The sequence below is a fragment of the Ranitomeya imitator genome, chromosome 2, assembly GCF_032444005.1.
Source record: "Ranitomeya imitator isolate aRanImi1 chromosome 2, aRanImi1.pri, whole genome shotgun sequence".
In the NCBI taxonomy this organism is placed as follows: Eukaryota; Metazoa; Chordata; class Amphibia; order Anura; family Dendrobatidae; genus Ranitomeya; species Ranitomeya imitator.
In genome coordinates this window covers 47,062,611-47,081,207 of record NC_091283.1, presented here as the reverse complement: position 1 = coordinate 47,081,207, position 18,597 = coordinate 47,062,611, and the positions used below count along the sequence as shown (strand labels likewise).

Below are 18,597 nucleotides of genomic sequence, written 5' to 3'. Positions count from 1 at the left end.
CTCATTTTGCCTTTCTTGCCAGTTAATTCTTCTCTTTTCCATTAGATCAATGATATCACGCGATTACAAACTGACTAGTTGAATCCTTAGGCTATGTGCACATGTTGCAGATTTGGTTTTCCATAGGTTTACATGGTACTGTACACCTCACGGAAAACTGCTGCGGAAAAAAACACTGCGGATCCGAAAATCTGCAACGTGTGCACATAGCCTAATAATGAAGAAACAGAAGTCAATTCTCCCTGCATGAGTCATGAGTCGATGCAATAGTCCCTGGTAGAGGGAGGAGGTGAAAAGGGGAATGATAAATGCAGGCAAAAGAGACTTCCTGTTTCTACATGAGCAGAAAAAAGAGAAGAATTAGTTGAGTAGAAAGATAAAATGAGCAATTGTAAATACACAGTGCTGTATAACTTGATGACTGCAATATATTATGGGCATAAAAACTTTGATGGAAGGAGGAGGATGAGGAGCGGTGCTTCTTTAATTCAAATTCAATTTTCTTCCATTTATTGTCATCAAGTTGTGATTATTCCCTTACATAATAGCTTCCCATTGCATAATCATGAACTTGCCTCTAATCCCTGCTTGCCATCCACTATGATATTGAACCAGAATGGGAAATTGTTTCATTCTTGATCTGAAAGACATTAAACCACTTCCCGTTGCATAAGACATCTAGGACATCTGACAAGAGATTCCCGACAGAAACCTTTGAAGTCTAAACCACATGATGTGTGGAGGAATGTGTTTGTGCCTCTGTTTAACCCGATATTCTGCCGGAGTAACAAAAATGTGCATAAAAGTTTCAGATCATTATACTGATGCCCAACATGCAGCGAATGGTGGGGAATATAAGCTCAGAAAGGAACAACTAAGGATGTGTAAGGTGCCCAAGGCCACACCATGGCACCCCACAAACTGTTGCACAGTTTGGTCGCAGAAGAAACTTGTAAGAGTAGATTATATGGGGTAATTCAACTTTTATCTTCCCAGAACATGAGGTACACACATCAGCTTCTTAATACAGCATAACAGGAAGTCTGAAGGACCTTTTACTAGAGAGAAAGTGAAACCAAAGTACAAAAAGTATATGCATTACATTCAACTAAGCATATAACAGTAACAACATCGCCATCTACTGTCAGAAAAGTGTAAACTCCTCCTGCAGACAAATAAGTCTGTATCTGTTGCATATCTGCCAACACAAACAAACAGTGTCCCAGTCCATATGTTTTGTGCTGTGAAGTTTGCTTTGCAGTCACTTGTAGGCCGGAGGCCTTCGCTGCATCCATGTCCTCAGTTTCAGGATCAGCCCTGTACATCAGGGGACACCCAGGTCACTTTAAAAAGTTCACCTTTACTGGACAGTTCAGATACAACAGTCTTTAAAGGGAACCTGTCACCTGAATTTGGCGGGACTGGTTTTGGGTCATATGGGCGGAGTTTTCGGGTGTTTGATTCACCCTTTCCTTACCCGCTGGCTGCATGCTGGCTGCAATATTGGATTGAAGTTCATTCTCTGTCCTCCATAGTACACGCCTGCACAAGGCAAGATTGCTTTGCGCAGGCGTGTACTATGGACGACAGAGAATGAACTTCAATCCAATATTGCAGCCAGCATGCAGCCAGCGGGTAAGGAAAGGGTGAATCAAACACCCGAAAACTCCGCCCATATGACCCAAAACCAGTGCCGCCAAATTCAGGTGACAGAGTCCCTTTGACACACAGTTTCGGGCACAGCACCCTCCAGCTTCATCAACACAGTACATCTCAAGCTTTTGCTTACCTTCAGTTTGGACTATCCCTATGCTTGATCCTCTGGTCAGCCCCAAGGATTTCCTGTCCGGCCCCACAGCACCCTCGAGATCCCTTACATTTCCCTCATGCGGTTTTCCATCCGGCTTCCTCTGTATGGAATGGATTAAGGCACACTTCCCAGTTACTAGTTCGGGCAATAGGCTCCAGATATTAAAGGGATGTCGGCAGAAAATTTGGTATGATCACATGCTGCCAGAAGGATATGTCCTCCACATGCCTCCAGCCCACTCCAGCTTGAACTTGATCTTGACACAAACCTCTCACTTACTAAACCAGGAAACGTTTCCCTATTTTACTTGACTTTTCAATCTCCTATCCTGGGCTGGTCCCAAACATTTAACCATATCCTAAACTATGCCTATCAATTATACACTAATAAGGCCCACCAGGAAAAATGCGCACAGGAAAAATGCCCACAGGAAAATTGCCCACAGGAAAATTGCCTACATGGAAAATTGCCCACATGAAAAATTGCCCACATGGAAATTTGCCCACACGGAAAATTGCCCACACGGAAAATTGCCCACATGGAAAATTGCCCACATGGAAAATTGCCCACACGGAAAATTGCCCACATGGAAAATTGCCAATTGCAGCATCACAAAGTTTCAGATCCATGATATATGAGGTGCAAGGTAAAGAATGTCCACAGAAAATTGCCCATAGGCTGAATTATAGGTTAAATGCTCTGTAGGACAGTGGGATAGTATATGCATGTATACATGAGATGCTCTGCAGGGCAGAAAAATAATAAATAATTATAGGTGAGATGCTCTGCAGGACAGAGAATAGCAAAGAGATCTAGGTTAAATGCTCTGCAGGACAGGGGGATAGTATGCAGGTATACGTGAGATGCTCTGCATGGCAGAAGAATAATATAGAATTATAGGTAAGATGCTCTGTATGCAATTTTCCGTGTGGACAATTTTCTGTGTGGGCAATTTCCTGTGTGGGCATTTTTCCTGTGGGCATTTTTCATGTGGGCAATTTTCCTGTGGGCATTTTTCAGGGAACCGTTCTGACAGCATGATATAAGCTGCTTCACATATTATGACATCAGAACATACATCAAGGCATAGGCGGTGCTGGAAGTGCTGTCACAGAGTAAAGAGGAGACCAGCACTGAAGCGGAGGTGACACCTAGAAAACCAGTGGAGGAAGGGTGGTTGTGGAGACAGAAGATGGGCTAAGTGATAATTTTAACACCTTCCTGGATCATCTGCCATTCTTTGGTGTCAGGAGAGCTCAGAGCAGAAAAAAACAGCTTCTGTTCACTGCAAGTGAATTTTTGGGGGATGCAAAATGGTAACCACTTTGCTGCCATTTTTCTAGAATCACATGGACCGGGAAAGGGATAAAAACAATAAAAAACATGTTCACCTAGCCCCACACCTGTCCCTGCCACCTAAGCTACCTGCTGATCATGCACAAGCTTCCTAAGTCCTTGATCTACCCTGGCACCTGCCTTCGCTTTACTCTTTAGCAGCTCTTTCATCTCCGGCTAGACCATGGTGCACATTTATATGCTGCCCCACATGTCTAGGTGTAAGCAGTGCTAGAAATGTTAGTGAAGGGGAGACTATGGCTGGGGCAAAGCGGGGACATAAGAATCCAGTGGAGGACTGATGGTGAGGTCCAGCGGCAGGGATAGGCAACAAGGTAGGTGAGTATGATTTTTTTTAACACCTTCCTGGCTCATTTGTCCTATTATGCTTTGGGGTCGGAAAACCTCAGACTATAATAAGTGGCTTTTATTCAAGGCAATTACTGCTCATTCGACACAATGCCCTTGTGGGCTGAAGCCCCAGAGGTTGGGCCACCACTAATCAAACATCGATGTCGTATCCTAATTACGGTCCTGAAAACTCCTCTGAGAACTATGAGAATGGAGTCATGCATGTTGTTTTCGTGCTGACTTTAGAGCCACAGGATAGTGTGGACATTTATTTTTCAACCCTTCCATGTTGTCATTTGTCGCTGGCAAAAATGTAAAAAAATATGCTTCAAAAAGTACATGAGGAAATTCAATTTCTTTTTCCTTTGCAGTAATCGCACAAACTTGACTGACTCATTGTCTGATCAGGTCTTTACTAGTGATGAGCGAATATACTCGTTACTCGAGATTTCCCGAGCACGCTCGGGGGTCCTCCGAGTATTTTTTAGTACTCGGAGATTTAGTTTTCTTCACCTCAGCTGAATGATTTACATCTGTTAGCCAGCTTGATTACATGTGGGGATTCCCTAGCAACCAGGCAACCCCCACATGTACTTATGGTGGCTAACAGATGTAAATCATTCAGCTGCGGCGATGAAAACTAAATCTCCGAGCACTAAAAAATACTCGGAGGACACCCGAGCGTGCTCGAGAAATCTCGAGTAACGAGTATATTCGCTCGTTAGTCTTTACCCTTATTTGTATAATGGGCTGCGAAACCATTTTATGTCATTTAAAACTTTCCTCACTTGATAAATTACTTTCAGACTTTCTTTTGGTGATCAGCGCATTTTATCTTCTTCTAGGTACGAGTTGATGGCTAGTTGTTGGCAGCTAAATTCCAAGGATCGGCCAACTTTTGAAACGCTCCATACAGAACTGGAGATAATTCTTAAGAATTTACCACCGGCCAAAGACCCCGAAGAAATTCTATATGTCAACATGGAAGAGCCCCTTTCCTCTTCCTTTAGCGATGATGGTGAACTTGGAGCTGTGGGTGGTTTGGATGCAAAGGATTTTGGCGATGACATATTTTCAAAAGCCACCCCAGTCACAGTCGAGGTCCATCAACCCGAGAACACCAACCGGTACGTGATCTGTCCCAGTCGTGAAGCCACAAGACTCCTCACAAATGTGTCCACAGACCATCCACGGTACAGTTCTGCTTTAGAAGAAGGGACTTTGGAAGAGCTCTTGGCTGGACAAGGGTCCAGATAATAAGCACAAGCTCAATCTTTCTGAAATATTTCTTCAAGACATCCGGAGTTGACTTAGGTGAAATAATTCTACCTTAAACAACTGTCTGAACATTCCATTTCAATACTAAGGCATTGCCTTAGTAAAAAATGTCCTTGGTCTTCCAACTTTTCAACAATTTCAGTGCTGATGAACAATACTGGTAATAATAACAGAATGCCCTAGGCTTTATGGCATAAAATGAAGGATGGCTAGATAGTCATGAGAGTACTGCCTTGACGTTGGCTTCACAAGCCTTATATATTGTCATACAATGAACTATGTAAAAATTGTAGAGAAACTTGGAGCATCCTGATAATACGTGAACTCAACATACGATGAAATGTTACTGAGGAGAGATGGAGGCTTTACACTTTTTTATTTCGTGGCGCATAAAATTGATGACTTTCAGTTTCTTGAGCTTGAGGTTCTACGACTCAACTAAAATATCTCTTCTGTGCCGCGGTCAAAGGAAACCTGAATCAATGAACTGTAATGTGGACGAAAAAGTCATATTTTTTTTTACAAAATTTATTAGTTCCCTAAGGGTGTGTAAGAGTTATATGAAAGAAGTTGTGAACCAGCTCATCCAAGTCAAAGTTGCCAGCGATCCTTGGCTCGGATAACAAAATCACTCGCGCTCAGTGGTAACAATGAATTAGAAAGTAAGGAGAAACCAACCATTTTTTGGATAAAAAAATTTTTCAAAAACTTTATTGTAGACTCAGATAAAACAGGACATTCCCATTGCTACAAAAAATAAAATGAGCTTTTCTTTCGCGTTTTCAACTAAAGCATAGTACTTAATGCAAACATATGGAATCTCCCTACTTTCTACTTGTGTGTGCGGTACACCTTGCATTTCCATTTATTTTACAGTATTGTTCTCCAGGTACATCAAATTTGTCGATCGTTTAGAAAAGGTATACATTTTGGAGCCCTGAGGCTATAATTGTAGAAAATTTTTACTCGAGGGGTTGTAGAGGATTCCACTGCTGTTTGACAAAAATACTGCCACCTGTCCATGGGTTGTGTGTGGTTTTGTAACTTGGCTGTCAAAATCAGTGGTACTAATCTGCAATACTATGGACAACCTGTGGACAGGGGTAGCACTCTTTTTAGAAGAAACCCGCCATGTTTTTCTGATCTTGTACAACCCTTTTAACGTCCAATGATGTGTTTAGACCTATTTGTGTATTTTATTTTCATTAGGTACCAAGCCAAACTAACAAGATATAAGTAAATAACTCTCCTAATTATGTCCTTACAAATCTCTGAAGGCTTTTTACAACTACGAGCACAGACCAGCTATAGACCTAAGAGCAATTCAAGGGAAATATGGTTCCTGGTTAAATTTTCTCAGATATGTTCATCACCGGTCTACTGGAGGCAAGACCAGGAGGCTGATAGGACTCAGAATTAAGTATGGTGGCCTTGGAGGCCCATATTAAGACCTTTTATGGCAGAACTAAATCTGGGTCCCTACTAACTATGTGCCATTTATAATAATAAATAGACTTAGAGGCCATCGGGATATCTTGGGCTCCAGATCTCGGCTGTGACCGATACCTGTGCACTCCCTATAGCTAATTGCCCAGAGGCATGACTAATCCCATAATTTGGACATGGATGTTCATGGATAAGAGATTCTCTATTATACAGTATGTACAGAAAATATGTGAAATCTACAAGCAGCACTTTAGAACATTTTTCACTCTAGTTCAGTGGGTCAAGTGATTTATCTTCATTCCCATAAGGAACTTATGATAAAAAAATACAATTGTACCAACTGAACAAACCCAATGATCAAGGTTCTTTTCTGGATCATAAATCCAAACGAAAGAGAAAAGGGGACTCGAAAAAAACTGGTTGCATGGGACGACGGCCGCTCCGTGTACCACAACCCTTCTAGGGGTCAAGATCTTCTTTTTTTTTTGGATCAGGTGATTATCAGTATTATCATGCAGCTCCTCATGGAGCGTGACGCTATGCTCAGTACTGTCAACTGAAGCTTGTAGGTCCGATGTAAATGTTCAGCAGGGTCCCCACCTGTCACGGGTCTTCAATAGTTTTGCCCTTCTCGTAGATACCAAATAGTTCTTTTTAGGCCCTTTTTAGGCCAAGATGGGTAAAAGGGACTAAAGATAGATAAGTACAGTTATAGGTCAACAGATGTTATATTTGCCACCTGAGGTTCACCTAACCCAACCAAATTAAATTATCTAGGGTTGGCCCATCAGATCTCCCCCTCTTCATCAATATGCTGTATTTTAGCACAGGTAAGGTTATTTTGTGAAAATATCACAACCATATTAAAATATTCAACGTAAGAATTAGCACAGTAAAAATCTTCCTTCATAAGATGGATACGAAATTTATTTTCTTACAAAATAAAAAAGGGGCATTAACATTTTTCCAAAACAAAACATTTTGGTGTTTTTAGAATTCCCTTTTTTTAGCGTTATTATTTATACGCCACTGTGTGTTATCGTATATTGCATTTGGGGTGACCCTGAAATGTGAGATTTAATTGCATGGCCACTTCAGCTATGGTACCCTGCAGTAAAAGGGATGGTGTCCATGTATCTTTAAATCCTTACTGATTTTAGCACTCTCTGTTAGAAGGGTGAATTCTACCGTATACTGTATGTTGTTAACATTTTTTGTGTTTGAAGTGTATGTAGCACCAGCTAGTTGTCACTGCCGCACTCCCGTGCACTCTTCCGATATTTTCTTTACTACTTGTGTCTATTACCTTTCTTCATTACTTCAGGGGTTGTCCAATGGTCTACAGTGCCACTTCTGACCATGGGCTGCGTTTGGTGATCACCATATTCCAGCCGTAGTTCTAATTATCTACCCAGTGCCACTTATGACCATGGGCTGTGCTTGGTGATCACCATTTATTCTAGCCGTAGTTCTAATTATCTACCCAGTGCCACTTCTGACCATGGGCTGCGTTTGGTGATCACCATATTCCAGCCGTAGTTCTAATGGTCTACCCAGTGCCACTTCTGACCATGGGCTGTGCTTGGTGATCACCATATTCTAGCCGTAGTTCTAATTATCTACCCAGTGCCACTTCTGACCATGGGCTGTGCTTGGTGATCACCATATTCCAGCCGTAGTTCTAATGATCTACCAGGTCCACTTATGACCATGGGCTGTGCTTGGTGATCACCATATTCCAGCCGTAGTTCTAATGATCTACCCGGTGCCACTTCTGACCATGGGCTGTGCTTGGTGATTACCATATTCCAGCCATTGCTCTAATGATCTACCCGGTGCCACTTCTGACCATGGGCTGTGCTTGGTGATCACCATATTCCAGCTGTAGTTCTAATTACCTACCCAGTGCCACGTCTGACCATAAGCTGTGCTTAGCAATCACCATATTCCAACCGTAGTTCTAGTGATCTACCCAGTGCCACTTCTGACCATGGACTGTGTTTGGTGATCACCATTTATTCTAGCCGTAGTTCTACTGATCTACCAGTGCCACTTCTGGCCATGGGCTGTGCTTGGTGATCACCATATTCCAGCCGTAGTTCTAATTATCTACCCAGTGCCACGTCTGACCATGGACTGTGCTTGGTGATCACCATATTCTAGCCGTAGTTCTAATGATCTACCAGTGCCACTTCTGACCATGGGCTGTGCTTGGTGATCACCATATTCCAGCCGTAGTTCTAATTATCTACCCAGTGCCACTTCTGACCATGGGCTGTGCTTGGTGATCACCATATTCCAGCCGTAGTTCTAATTATCTACCCAGTGCCACTTCTGACCATGGACAGTGCTTGGTAATCACCATATTCCAGCCGTAGTTCTAATGATCTACCCAGTGCCACTTCTGACCATGGGCTCTGCTTGGTGATCACCATATTCCAGCCGTAGTTCTAATGATCTACCCAGTGCCACTTCTGACTATGGGCTGTGCTTGGTGATCACCATATTCCAGCCGTAGTTCTAATTATCTACCCAGTGCCACTTCTGACCATGGACTGTGCTTGGTGATCACCATATTCCAGCCGTAGTTCTAATTATCTACCCAGTGCCACTTCTGACCATGGGCTGTGCTTGGTGATCACCATATTCCAGTCATAGTTCTAATTATCTACCAGTGCCACTTCTGACCATGGACTGTGCTTGGTGATCACCATATTCCAGCCGTAGTTCTAATTATCTACCCAGTGCCACTTCTGACCATGGGCTGTGCTTGGTGATCACCATATTCCAGTCATAGTTCTAATTATCTACCAGTGCCACTTCTGACCATGGACTGTGCTTGGTGATCACCATATTCCAGCCGTAGTTCTAATGGTCTACCCAGTGCCACTTCTGACCATGGGCTGTGCTTGGTGATCACCATATTCTAGCCGTAGTTCTAATTATCTACCCAGTGCCACTTCTGACCATCGGCTGTGCTTGGTGATCACCATATTCCAGCCGTAGTTCTAATGATCTACCAGGTCCACTTATGACCATGGGCTGTGCTTGGTGATCACCATATTCCAGCCGTAGTTCTAATGATCTACCCGGTGCCACTTCTGACCATGGGCTGTGCTTGGTGATCACCATATTCCAGCCATTGCTCTAATGATCTACCCGGTGCCACTTCTGACCATGGGCTGTGCTTGGTGATCACCATATTCCAGCTGTAGTTCTAATTATCTACCCAGTGCCATGTCTGACCATAAGCTGTGCTTAGCAATCACCATATTCCAACCGTAGTTCAAGTGATCTACCCAGTGCCACTTCTGACCATGGACTGTGTTTGGTGATCACCATTTATTCTAGCCGTAGTTCTACTGATCTACCAGTGCCACTTCTGGCCATGGGCTGTGCTTGGTGATCACCATATTCCAGCCGTAGTACTAATTATCTACCCAGTGCCACGTCTGACCATGGGCTGTGCTTGGTGATCACCATAATCCACCCATAGTTCTAATTATCTACCCAGTGCCACTTCTGACCATGAACTGTGCTTGGTGATCACCATATTCTAGCCGTAGTTCTAATGATCTACCAGTGCCACTTCTGACCATGGGCTGTGCTTGGTGATCACCATATTCCAGCCGTAGTTCTAATTATCTACCCAGTGCCACTTCTGACCATGGGCTGTGCTTGGTGGTCACCATATTCCAGCCGTAGTTCTAATTATCTACCCAGTGCCACTTCTGACCATGGACAGTGCTTGGTGATCACCATATTCCAGCCGTAGTTCTAATGATCTACCCAGTGCCACTTCTGACCATGGGCTGTGCTTGGTGATCACCATATTCCAGCCGTAGTTCTAATGATCTACCCAGTGCCACTTCTGACTATGGGCTGTGCTTGGTGATCACCATATTCCAGCCGTAGTTCTAATTATCTACCCAGTGCCACTTCTGACCATGGACTGTGCTTGGTGATCACCATATTCTAGCCGTAGTTCTAATTATCTACCCAGTGCCACTTCTGACCATGGGATGTGCTTGGTGATCACCATATTCCAGCCGTAGTTCTAATGATCTACCAGGTCCACTTATGACCATGGGCTGTGCTTGGTGATCACCATATTCCAGCCGTAGTTCTAATGATCTACCCGGTGCCACTTCTGACCATGGGCTGTGCTTGGTGATCACCATATTCCAGCCATTGCTCTAATGATCTACCCGGTGCCACTTCTGACCATGGGCTGTGCTTGGTGATCACCATATTCCAGCTGTAGTTCTAATTATCTACCCAGTGCCACGTCTGACCATAAGCTGTGCTTAGCAATCACCATATTCCAACCGTAGTTCTAGTGATCTACCCAGTGCCACTTCTGACCATGGACTGTGTTTGGTGATCACCATTTATTCTAGCCGTAGTTCTACTGATCTACCAGTGCCACTTCTGGCCATGGGCTGTGCTTGGTGATCACCATATTCCAGCCGTAGTTCTAATTATCTACCCAGTGCCACATCTGACCATGGGCTGTGCTTGGTGATCACCATAATCCACCCATAGTTCTAATTATCTACCCAGTGCCACTTCTGACCATGAACTGTGCTTGGTGATCACCATATTCTAGCCGTAGTTCTAATGATCTACCAGTGCCACTTCTGACCATGGGCTGTGCTTGGTGATCACCATATTCCAGCCGTAGTTCTAATTATCTACCCAGTGCCACTTCTGACCATGGGCTGTGCTTGGTGATCACCATATTCCAGCCGTAGTTCTAATTATCTACCCAGTGCCACTTCTGACCATGGACAGTGCTTGGTGATCACCATATTCCAGCCGTAGTTCTAATGATCTACCCAGTGCCACTTCTGACCATGGGCTGTGCTTGGTGATCACCATATTCCAGCCGTAGTTCTAATGATCTACCCAGTGCCACTTCTGACTATGGGCTGTGCTTGGTGATCACCATATTCCAGCCGTAGTTCTAATTATCTACCCAGTGCCACTTCTGACCATGGACTGTGCTTGGTGATCACCATATTCCAGCCGTAGTTCTAATTATCTACCCAGTGCCACTTCTGACCATGGGCTGTGCTTGGTGATCACCATATTCCAGTCATAGTTCTAATTATCTACCAGTGCCACTTCTGACCATGGGCTGTGCTTGGTGATGACCATATTCCAGTCATAGTTCTAATTATCTACCAGTGCCACTTCTGACCATGGGCTGTGCTTGGTGATCACCATATTCCAGTCAGAGTTCTAATGATCTACCCAGTGCCACTTCTGACCTTGGGCTGTGCTTGGTGATCACCATATCCTAGCCGTAGTTCTAATGATCTACCCAGTGCCACTTCTGACCATGGGCTGTGCTTGGTGATCACCATATTCCAACCGTAGTTCTAATGATCTACCCAGTGCCACTTCTGACCATGGGCTGTGCTTGGTGATCACCATATTCCAGTCGTAGTTCTAATGTTCTACCCAATGCCACCACTTCTGACCATGGGCTGTGCTTGGTGAACACCATATTACAGCTGTAGTGGATGGGTTAGAAGAAGACCTTTCTCATGTCCTGGACAGATCCTTTTGCAAGGCGGAATGTATTGTCGGTGCTGAAGAGGAAATACCACATGCTAAGAATAAATGATCCTATTATATAACCACCTGGGACGTCCTAGTTCTCTTGTGTAAGGCCGGGGTCATGGAGTCATAACATTCCCTTATGTAGATGCTCATTTTATGGCTTCAACATCCAAGACCATCCATTCTTTTATGGTGGTATTTAGTTTTCGTAGTTCTGCATCTTATGGTCATGATAAGCGACGTCCGCGAGGTACGAAAACTCTTGATGAGATAGTGCTGAACATGGCAACATACCACATGTGAATAAGACATGAAGCCAAGAACTTGGACACTTTGAAGACAGATATTATGTGAAAGAGGATCTGCTGAGGTGGGACAACTTCCTTACACATATCGAAATGCCAATGTCCAAAGTTTGGGATCTAGAAGGGACTTCTTGCCATTTGTTAGTGGGTAAAAGGCTTTGGCTTCATGTAATTTGAGCTAAATACTCCCTGACACAGCTCTGTATGGCGAAACAACAAGTTTCCATATTCTGTAGACGATCCATGCCCGACCATAGGGTGTTTCAATAAGACAACGAATTATGGAGAAATTACCAGCTTAGAATTGTTCATGATCCTTATCAATTGCACTTAAAAACCTACTCACTCAAAAGCAGGAAAATTGTTCACCATGGCAGATCCTCTCATCTAAAATATCATTTTATAGCTGTCACTTCTTCCTAAAGGCTTTGTCCACCTTTGTACTATTTTTTTAATGTAACTAAATTAAGAAAAAGAAGGTAACTTTGTAAATAGACTAAAGAAAAAATTGCTTTGTAATTCCATGGTAACAGACTACAAATAATCTCTGTGTAGTCAGGACCTGCAGTGATATTGCCATCTCTCTTTAATTGTTTACTAACAAACATTCAGTAGGTTAGGAAGAATGACTGCAGGGTCAGAGCACTAAGGGTTTGTAGTCTGCTATTAAACGGAATATGTTTGGAAGTTTTCGCAGCTGAGAACAGCATGACACAGGGGCAGAGACCCTGATTCCAGTGATGTATCACTTGCTAGTCTGCATGCTGTCATTTTGATGCAATCACTGTTTTCTCTTCTGCAGTTTCAGCAGAGCTCAGAATGCTAAGTTGTGTAACCCCGCGCAGTCCGCTGATCAGCAGCTTTACGTGAACACTGTACAGTATATTATCAGAAAGCTGATAGTAAGTGGTGGGGTTTGACTAGGAAGCACAAGACATCTAGTCCTGTAGCGATAATCTCCTGGTGATAAAACACTGATTGCATTGAGGCTATGGAAAGCTGAGGATCAAGTGACACATCCCTAAAATCGGGGTCTCGGCCCCTACAGCGTGCTGCTCTCGGATTACACAGCAAACACCTCCTGACAGATTCCCTTTAAAGATACAGCGAGGTCAACATAGGAGATGTGAAAAGGAAAGAAGATCATTTTGCAAAATTGCTTCTTTTTTTAATTTTAGATGTATTTAAACATTAGAAAAAAAAATGTACGTAAAGGTAGATTGAAAAAAAAAATGTTATCTCATAAATCAATAGTTAAGATGAACATAAAAAAACTTTGTTATATATCTTACCAGAGAAATCTGCTTCTTACTCCTCCTGGACTGATCATGGTTTCCCAATTCCTGGGTAAAATGTGTAAACGCTATAATCAGTGATGGCAAATTTTTCCCATTACTGAGATCGGAAATGACAGTTGGTGCTTTTAAAATTCTATGGAGGAGGAGGAGGAGCGACAGTTACAGTTTTCCATAGAACTTGACGAGCTCCAACTATCTCAGCAATGGCAAATGTCTGTATTCACTGTATTCATTCACTGTATTCATTTAACCCATGACTGAGAATTTTGAGAATGAATGATCAGTCCAAGAGAAGAAAGAAGCAGATTTAATTAATAAGATATATTAAAATGTTTCTCATTTTCACATATTCTATTGACTTATGGGGAAAAAAATGTAAAACTACAGTTTCTCTTTAAGGTCTTGGTTAGTTGCACCCATTAAAAGCAAATGGACCACGAGGTGTTATTACAGTACGTCTTACATTCCACTAGTAGTACTCACTGTACAAGTGCAATGAAATCTTCATATTTTTCTAAATCTGTGTTTGCGTGGGAAAAACCTCTTTGGGACAAAGTGACGTATTTACGTGACAGATAGAATTATCCGTTAGTGGATATTCTACTTATTTTGTTACAATCAATTTTTTTTTACAAATGTACATACATATTTTTTTTTTTGTATATGAAAATGAAATATATATTTCTTTACACTTTGCTGATAGTGAAGCTTAAATGGTCAAATAAATGCTTATTTTTAATCAAATATTGTGGATCGTTGACTTTATTTCTTATTAATGAACAATAATGTAAATTAAATCATTGTACTACTAAGTTGGAGGAATACAACTATTTATGGACATCTTATGACTCGTATTTTTCTCTAGTTTTTTTCTCTCTGCCGGCTCTTGCTCTAATTATCAGTTGTCTTTGAGCTAGTGGGTGGAAATGAGCTGCTGTCTAACACAGAAAAAAGGATTCCCGCTCTTATTTCCTTAGAATACCAACACAAGAAGAATTAACGCAATAAAGTCTCATAAAACATATGTGACACCCTAGGAGTTCGGTCGTCACAGTGGTATTGCCTTCCTCATGGGGAGGGTGATGCCATGCCTGGAAGTGAGGAAAGATCCCTTTAACAGGCAACACATTTACACAACACTGTTCTGACTCCAGGCCAGAAGGGGGAGCTCTGATCCAGTTTGTGGGTGCTTCCCTATATATTCTGGCTGGAGGAGGAGTTTTAAGTGGTCAGTTAGGAAGAGAGCTGGAGCTGTGCAGACATGAGGTTCTGCAGCTCCTGGGAGGAAAGCTGGGGCCGTGCAGACATGAGGTTCTGCAGCTCCTGGAAAGAGCAGAAAGTAAGACAGAGCAGACTGTGAGGGGAGAAGAGGTGAAGGAAAGGAAATATACTGGCAGTGGAGCTGCGAGAGAGAGCTCAATCCAGAATCAGCGCAAGAAACCGGAGGCCGGAAGACCGAGGTTGGGGGGGTTAACTGTATGCCTTCCAGCAGAAACCGGCAGGCAGGAGATTTCAAGTCTCCTGGCCACCATTACACCCAAAGGCACAGCAGCACATAGAGACCTTAGTCATCATAGAGACACCTGTAAAAAGGCTCGAGTTGCCTGCTATGCTGGTATTGCCCTACCTAAAGGGACAGAGAGAAAGTGATGACCTTGTGTGAAGCCTTAGGCAGCAAGGAACTACAACACAGCGCAGAGAGGAAGGCTTCCAACCCCACCTGGCTAGGGGGATCTCTGAATCGCTTCCAGGCTGGCCGGACCTCACCATCACCTGTGATCTGTACCCTGGACTGTGGCAACATAGTACCAGTAAAAGGTAAAGAGACTGCTACCTTGTGTCCTCTAATTCTTTCCGGCACTACACCGTCTGTCATCTGTACCCACTACACCGGGAGACCTGGGGACTACGCTTCACTGTGGGAAGTCATACCATCCATGCTGTAATACTATCATCCCCAGAGGACCCCTTTAAGCAGCATCGGTCATCTCTGACCAAATACCACAGATGGCATCACGAACAAACACCTTTCATAAACTTTATTCCCCATTCACATCCCCTTTTATTGGACGCCAAGGGCCACGGACCGGGTCACTGCCACTGTGACCACTCCTTTAAGAGCAAAACCGGCCCGGTACCAAGTATCCCCTAGGCCGTAGTGGGTGCTCCACATACATCTTTATTGATTCTAGATAAAATGACTAAGTACGAAAACAGAGTATACCTAAAAAGATGGACCAGTGTACACATTATATGCAGAGGAAACACATGGCAGATGATAGATAAATAAGTGCCCAAATCCACTAGTCTACCAGCTACATGCTAAGACTGTCCAAAGAAGGACTGTACTTACATCAAGTAATGTCTCCAACAAGGGGAACGTGTGTGGCTCGATCCCAGAACCCCTACAAACGTTTCACCCGCAGCTTCATCAAGGGGCGTATGTGTTTCCTCTGCATATCATGTGTACATTCATCAATCTTTTTAGGTATACTCCGTCATGCATATTTTATGAGATTTTATTGCATTAATTCTTCTTGTATTGGTATTATGTTTATTTATAGTGCGTCTCAGCATATAGTTATTTCTTGATTTTTTTTTCCTGCTCAAGTTGTGTGGGTTTTCTTATTTCCTTAAGTAGAAAACAGATAGAAACTATAACTGGTGAACTTGTGTCTTTTATCAACCTATATAACTATGTAACTATATGTACTAAGCCATGTACCTGTGAATCCAGCAATTGGAAAGCTGCTGCTTGTTACCTGTATGTTTCCCATCCCCTCTCTTCTCTTCACCGCTCCCCTCCCCATAAAGTATTATAAGAAGTGTAATGTGACACCTCACTGTTCTGGCAGTCTGTCTTGCTTTGACCAAGACATATTTGAGCTGTTTTACAAAGTGGACGATGAGTTCAGGAGGAAAGGGGGCATAGGAAGAAGTGGCTCATAAGTGGAGAAAGAAGTAGATTTCTCTGCTTACAAGTTTCTTATATTGACTTGTACTATTGATTTATGCAAAATTAGTTGAAACGACAGCGACCATTTAATAGATCTGTACAGCGATCAGAGCTCGATTTTTCTGAATTAGAGCTCCAAACCCCCTACGCAAAAATAATTTATGACCAAGTGCATACGACCCACATTTGCCATCAGAGAGAGCAGAAGGAACTTGCATAGTTAAAGGGATTTTAAAAGAATGAGGTAAGCGCAGGAAATCTGTAAAAATAAAATAACCACTACTCACATGATGAAAGGAAAAGAGAAGCCATATTTACTACTGGACCCTCCTCCCTGCTCAGGCTATGTAGCTCCAATGGTCTCTGCTGGACTGCAAGTGATGCTGCCACTACAGCTGAGGTCACGGACTGGCCGGTGGGGACCATCAGAGCAGCAGCACTGGAAAGGCGTGGGATAAAACAGCTATAAAGATCTATTAAGAAAATGACTAAAGGATGTAAATAAACATGGAGAAAAGTTGATGTTTAGGTGGAATGTCTCCATTCATAAACTTAAGGTTTTTTTAGGCAGGCTTAGGTAGTGACTTAAAGTCCAGATTGTATGTGACCAAATGGCCATCACTGTACATGTAGAGCTTGCGGTCATCAGGTTTGTAGGAGAGACTTTGCACCTTCTCCATCATTTTAATAAGGAAGATGCTTATCTGACTTGTCTTGGTGCCATTCGTGTAAAAGATCTCTTCTGGTGTGAACAGTTCTGGTGGCATATATCAACCCACACCAGGAAGACATTGGTGGCACCCAGCATGTACTAGGATGTCATCCACGTCTTATTCATGAGGTTAATAAATTTGTTTGTTATCGACAATGTTTCCAGCATTTTGCCCCTTAGAGTAAATGACATAGAGGCCATCTTCATCACTGGATAAGTCAATGTCTTGCCAGACGGAGGAAACTTAGGAGGGTCCTGCGCAAAATTACTTTGGATTTACATGGAACTTGCATTATAGCAATTGTGTTGGCCTAATGCATATTGATCTGTATGTATTGCAACAACTATTGTTTGTTTAATATGATGTGATTTATATATCTGCATGCATATTGTTCACATGTCAGCAAAGTTAAAAAAAAAATAAAAAAAAAGTCCTCATTTACAGACAGGATGTTCCTCCTCCCCCTTCCCTGTGAGCACATTTCTTGTGTGGAGCTGAAGCAGAAGGACTCACAGCAGATCTCTCTCTCTCAGAAACCAGATTGATCCTGTTCTCATGTTTTAAGCTGGATGTTCTTAATTCTTAATAAATGAACATTCTCTGTTGCTCGTTGTGGACATCACGCTGATTAACCCGCTGCTAACAGGTTATGGGCCCAGGGGTCAAAGCAATCCCAAATCTCCAGAGCACAGAGATAGAAAGACAACAGTAAAATGGCCACTAGCAGCAACTCCACAAAGTTTACAGTGCCAAGCCTGAATAACCAGAACTACCAATCCTGGAAATTCAAGCTGAAGATGCTGCTGATAAGAGAAGGTACGTGGAAATACACTCAGGACCCTAAGCCTGACCCAGTACCACAGGAATGGCTAGAACTGGATCAGAAAGCACAGAGCACCATATCACTCAGTATAGAGGATGATCAGATTGTGCATGTGTGCAAGTGTGAATCTGCAAAGGAAATGTGGGAGCAGTTGCAGAAAGTACATGAGAGAATAAATTTAAGTAATAAACTCTATCTAATGAGAAAGCTGTATCAGTCTAAGCTACACAATGACCAGGACATGCAGGACTACATTAGAAATACTCTGGAGACCGTAGAGCGCCTGCGGGGCATTGGGGAAGATATGAAGGACTTCCATGTAGCAGCACTATTACTTAGTGGTCTCCCAGAAAGCTATGACATGCTTGTAACTGCACTAGATGCACGCCCAGATGATGAGCTGACATTGGAATGAGTCAGAGGAAAGCTTGTAGATGAATATAAGAGAAAGGCAGAAAATGTGAGCAGCAAGATATGTAACAAGGAAACTGCTTTACAAACACATGATGTGCCCACCAGCAGAAACCACCCTAAAGAGACACGTGAATGTTTTGTATGCAAGAAGCCAGGTCATTTAAAAACTGAATGCAGAGTCTGGAAAGCTAAAATGAGTCAGTTGAAAAAGCAAAACAGCCAACAGAGAGTTAAGAGTGCTGTATCTGGAAACAATGATTCGGCAAATACTGAAGCTGCATTCACATCAGTCAATGCATT

At 42.9% G+C, this 18,597-nt stretch overlaps 1 protein-coding gene across 1 annotated transcript in view; it reads left to right on the top strand.

Moving 5' to 3' along the window:
* AXL (AXL receptor tyrosine kinase) overlaps positions 1–8,497 on the top strand; it is a 120,863-nt gene extending 112,366 nt beyond the window's left edge. The window contains exon 20 of the mRNA XM_069746639.1: positions 4,342–8,497. Within this exon, the coding sequence (XP_069602740.1) occupies positions 4,342–4,753 (412 nt within the window). The 3' untranslated portion in view covers positions 4,754–8,497. The remainder of the gene's footprint in view (positions 1–4,341) is intronic.
* The last annotated feature ends 10,100 nt before the right edge of the window (positions 8,498–18,597 follow it).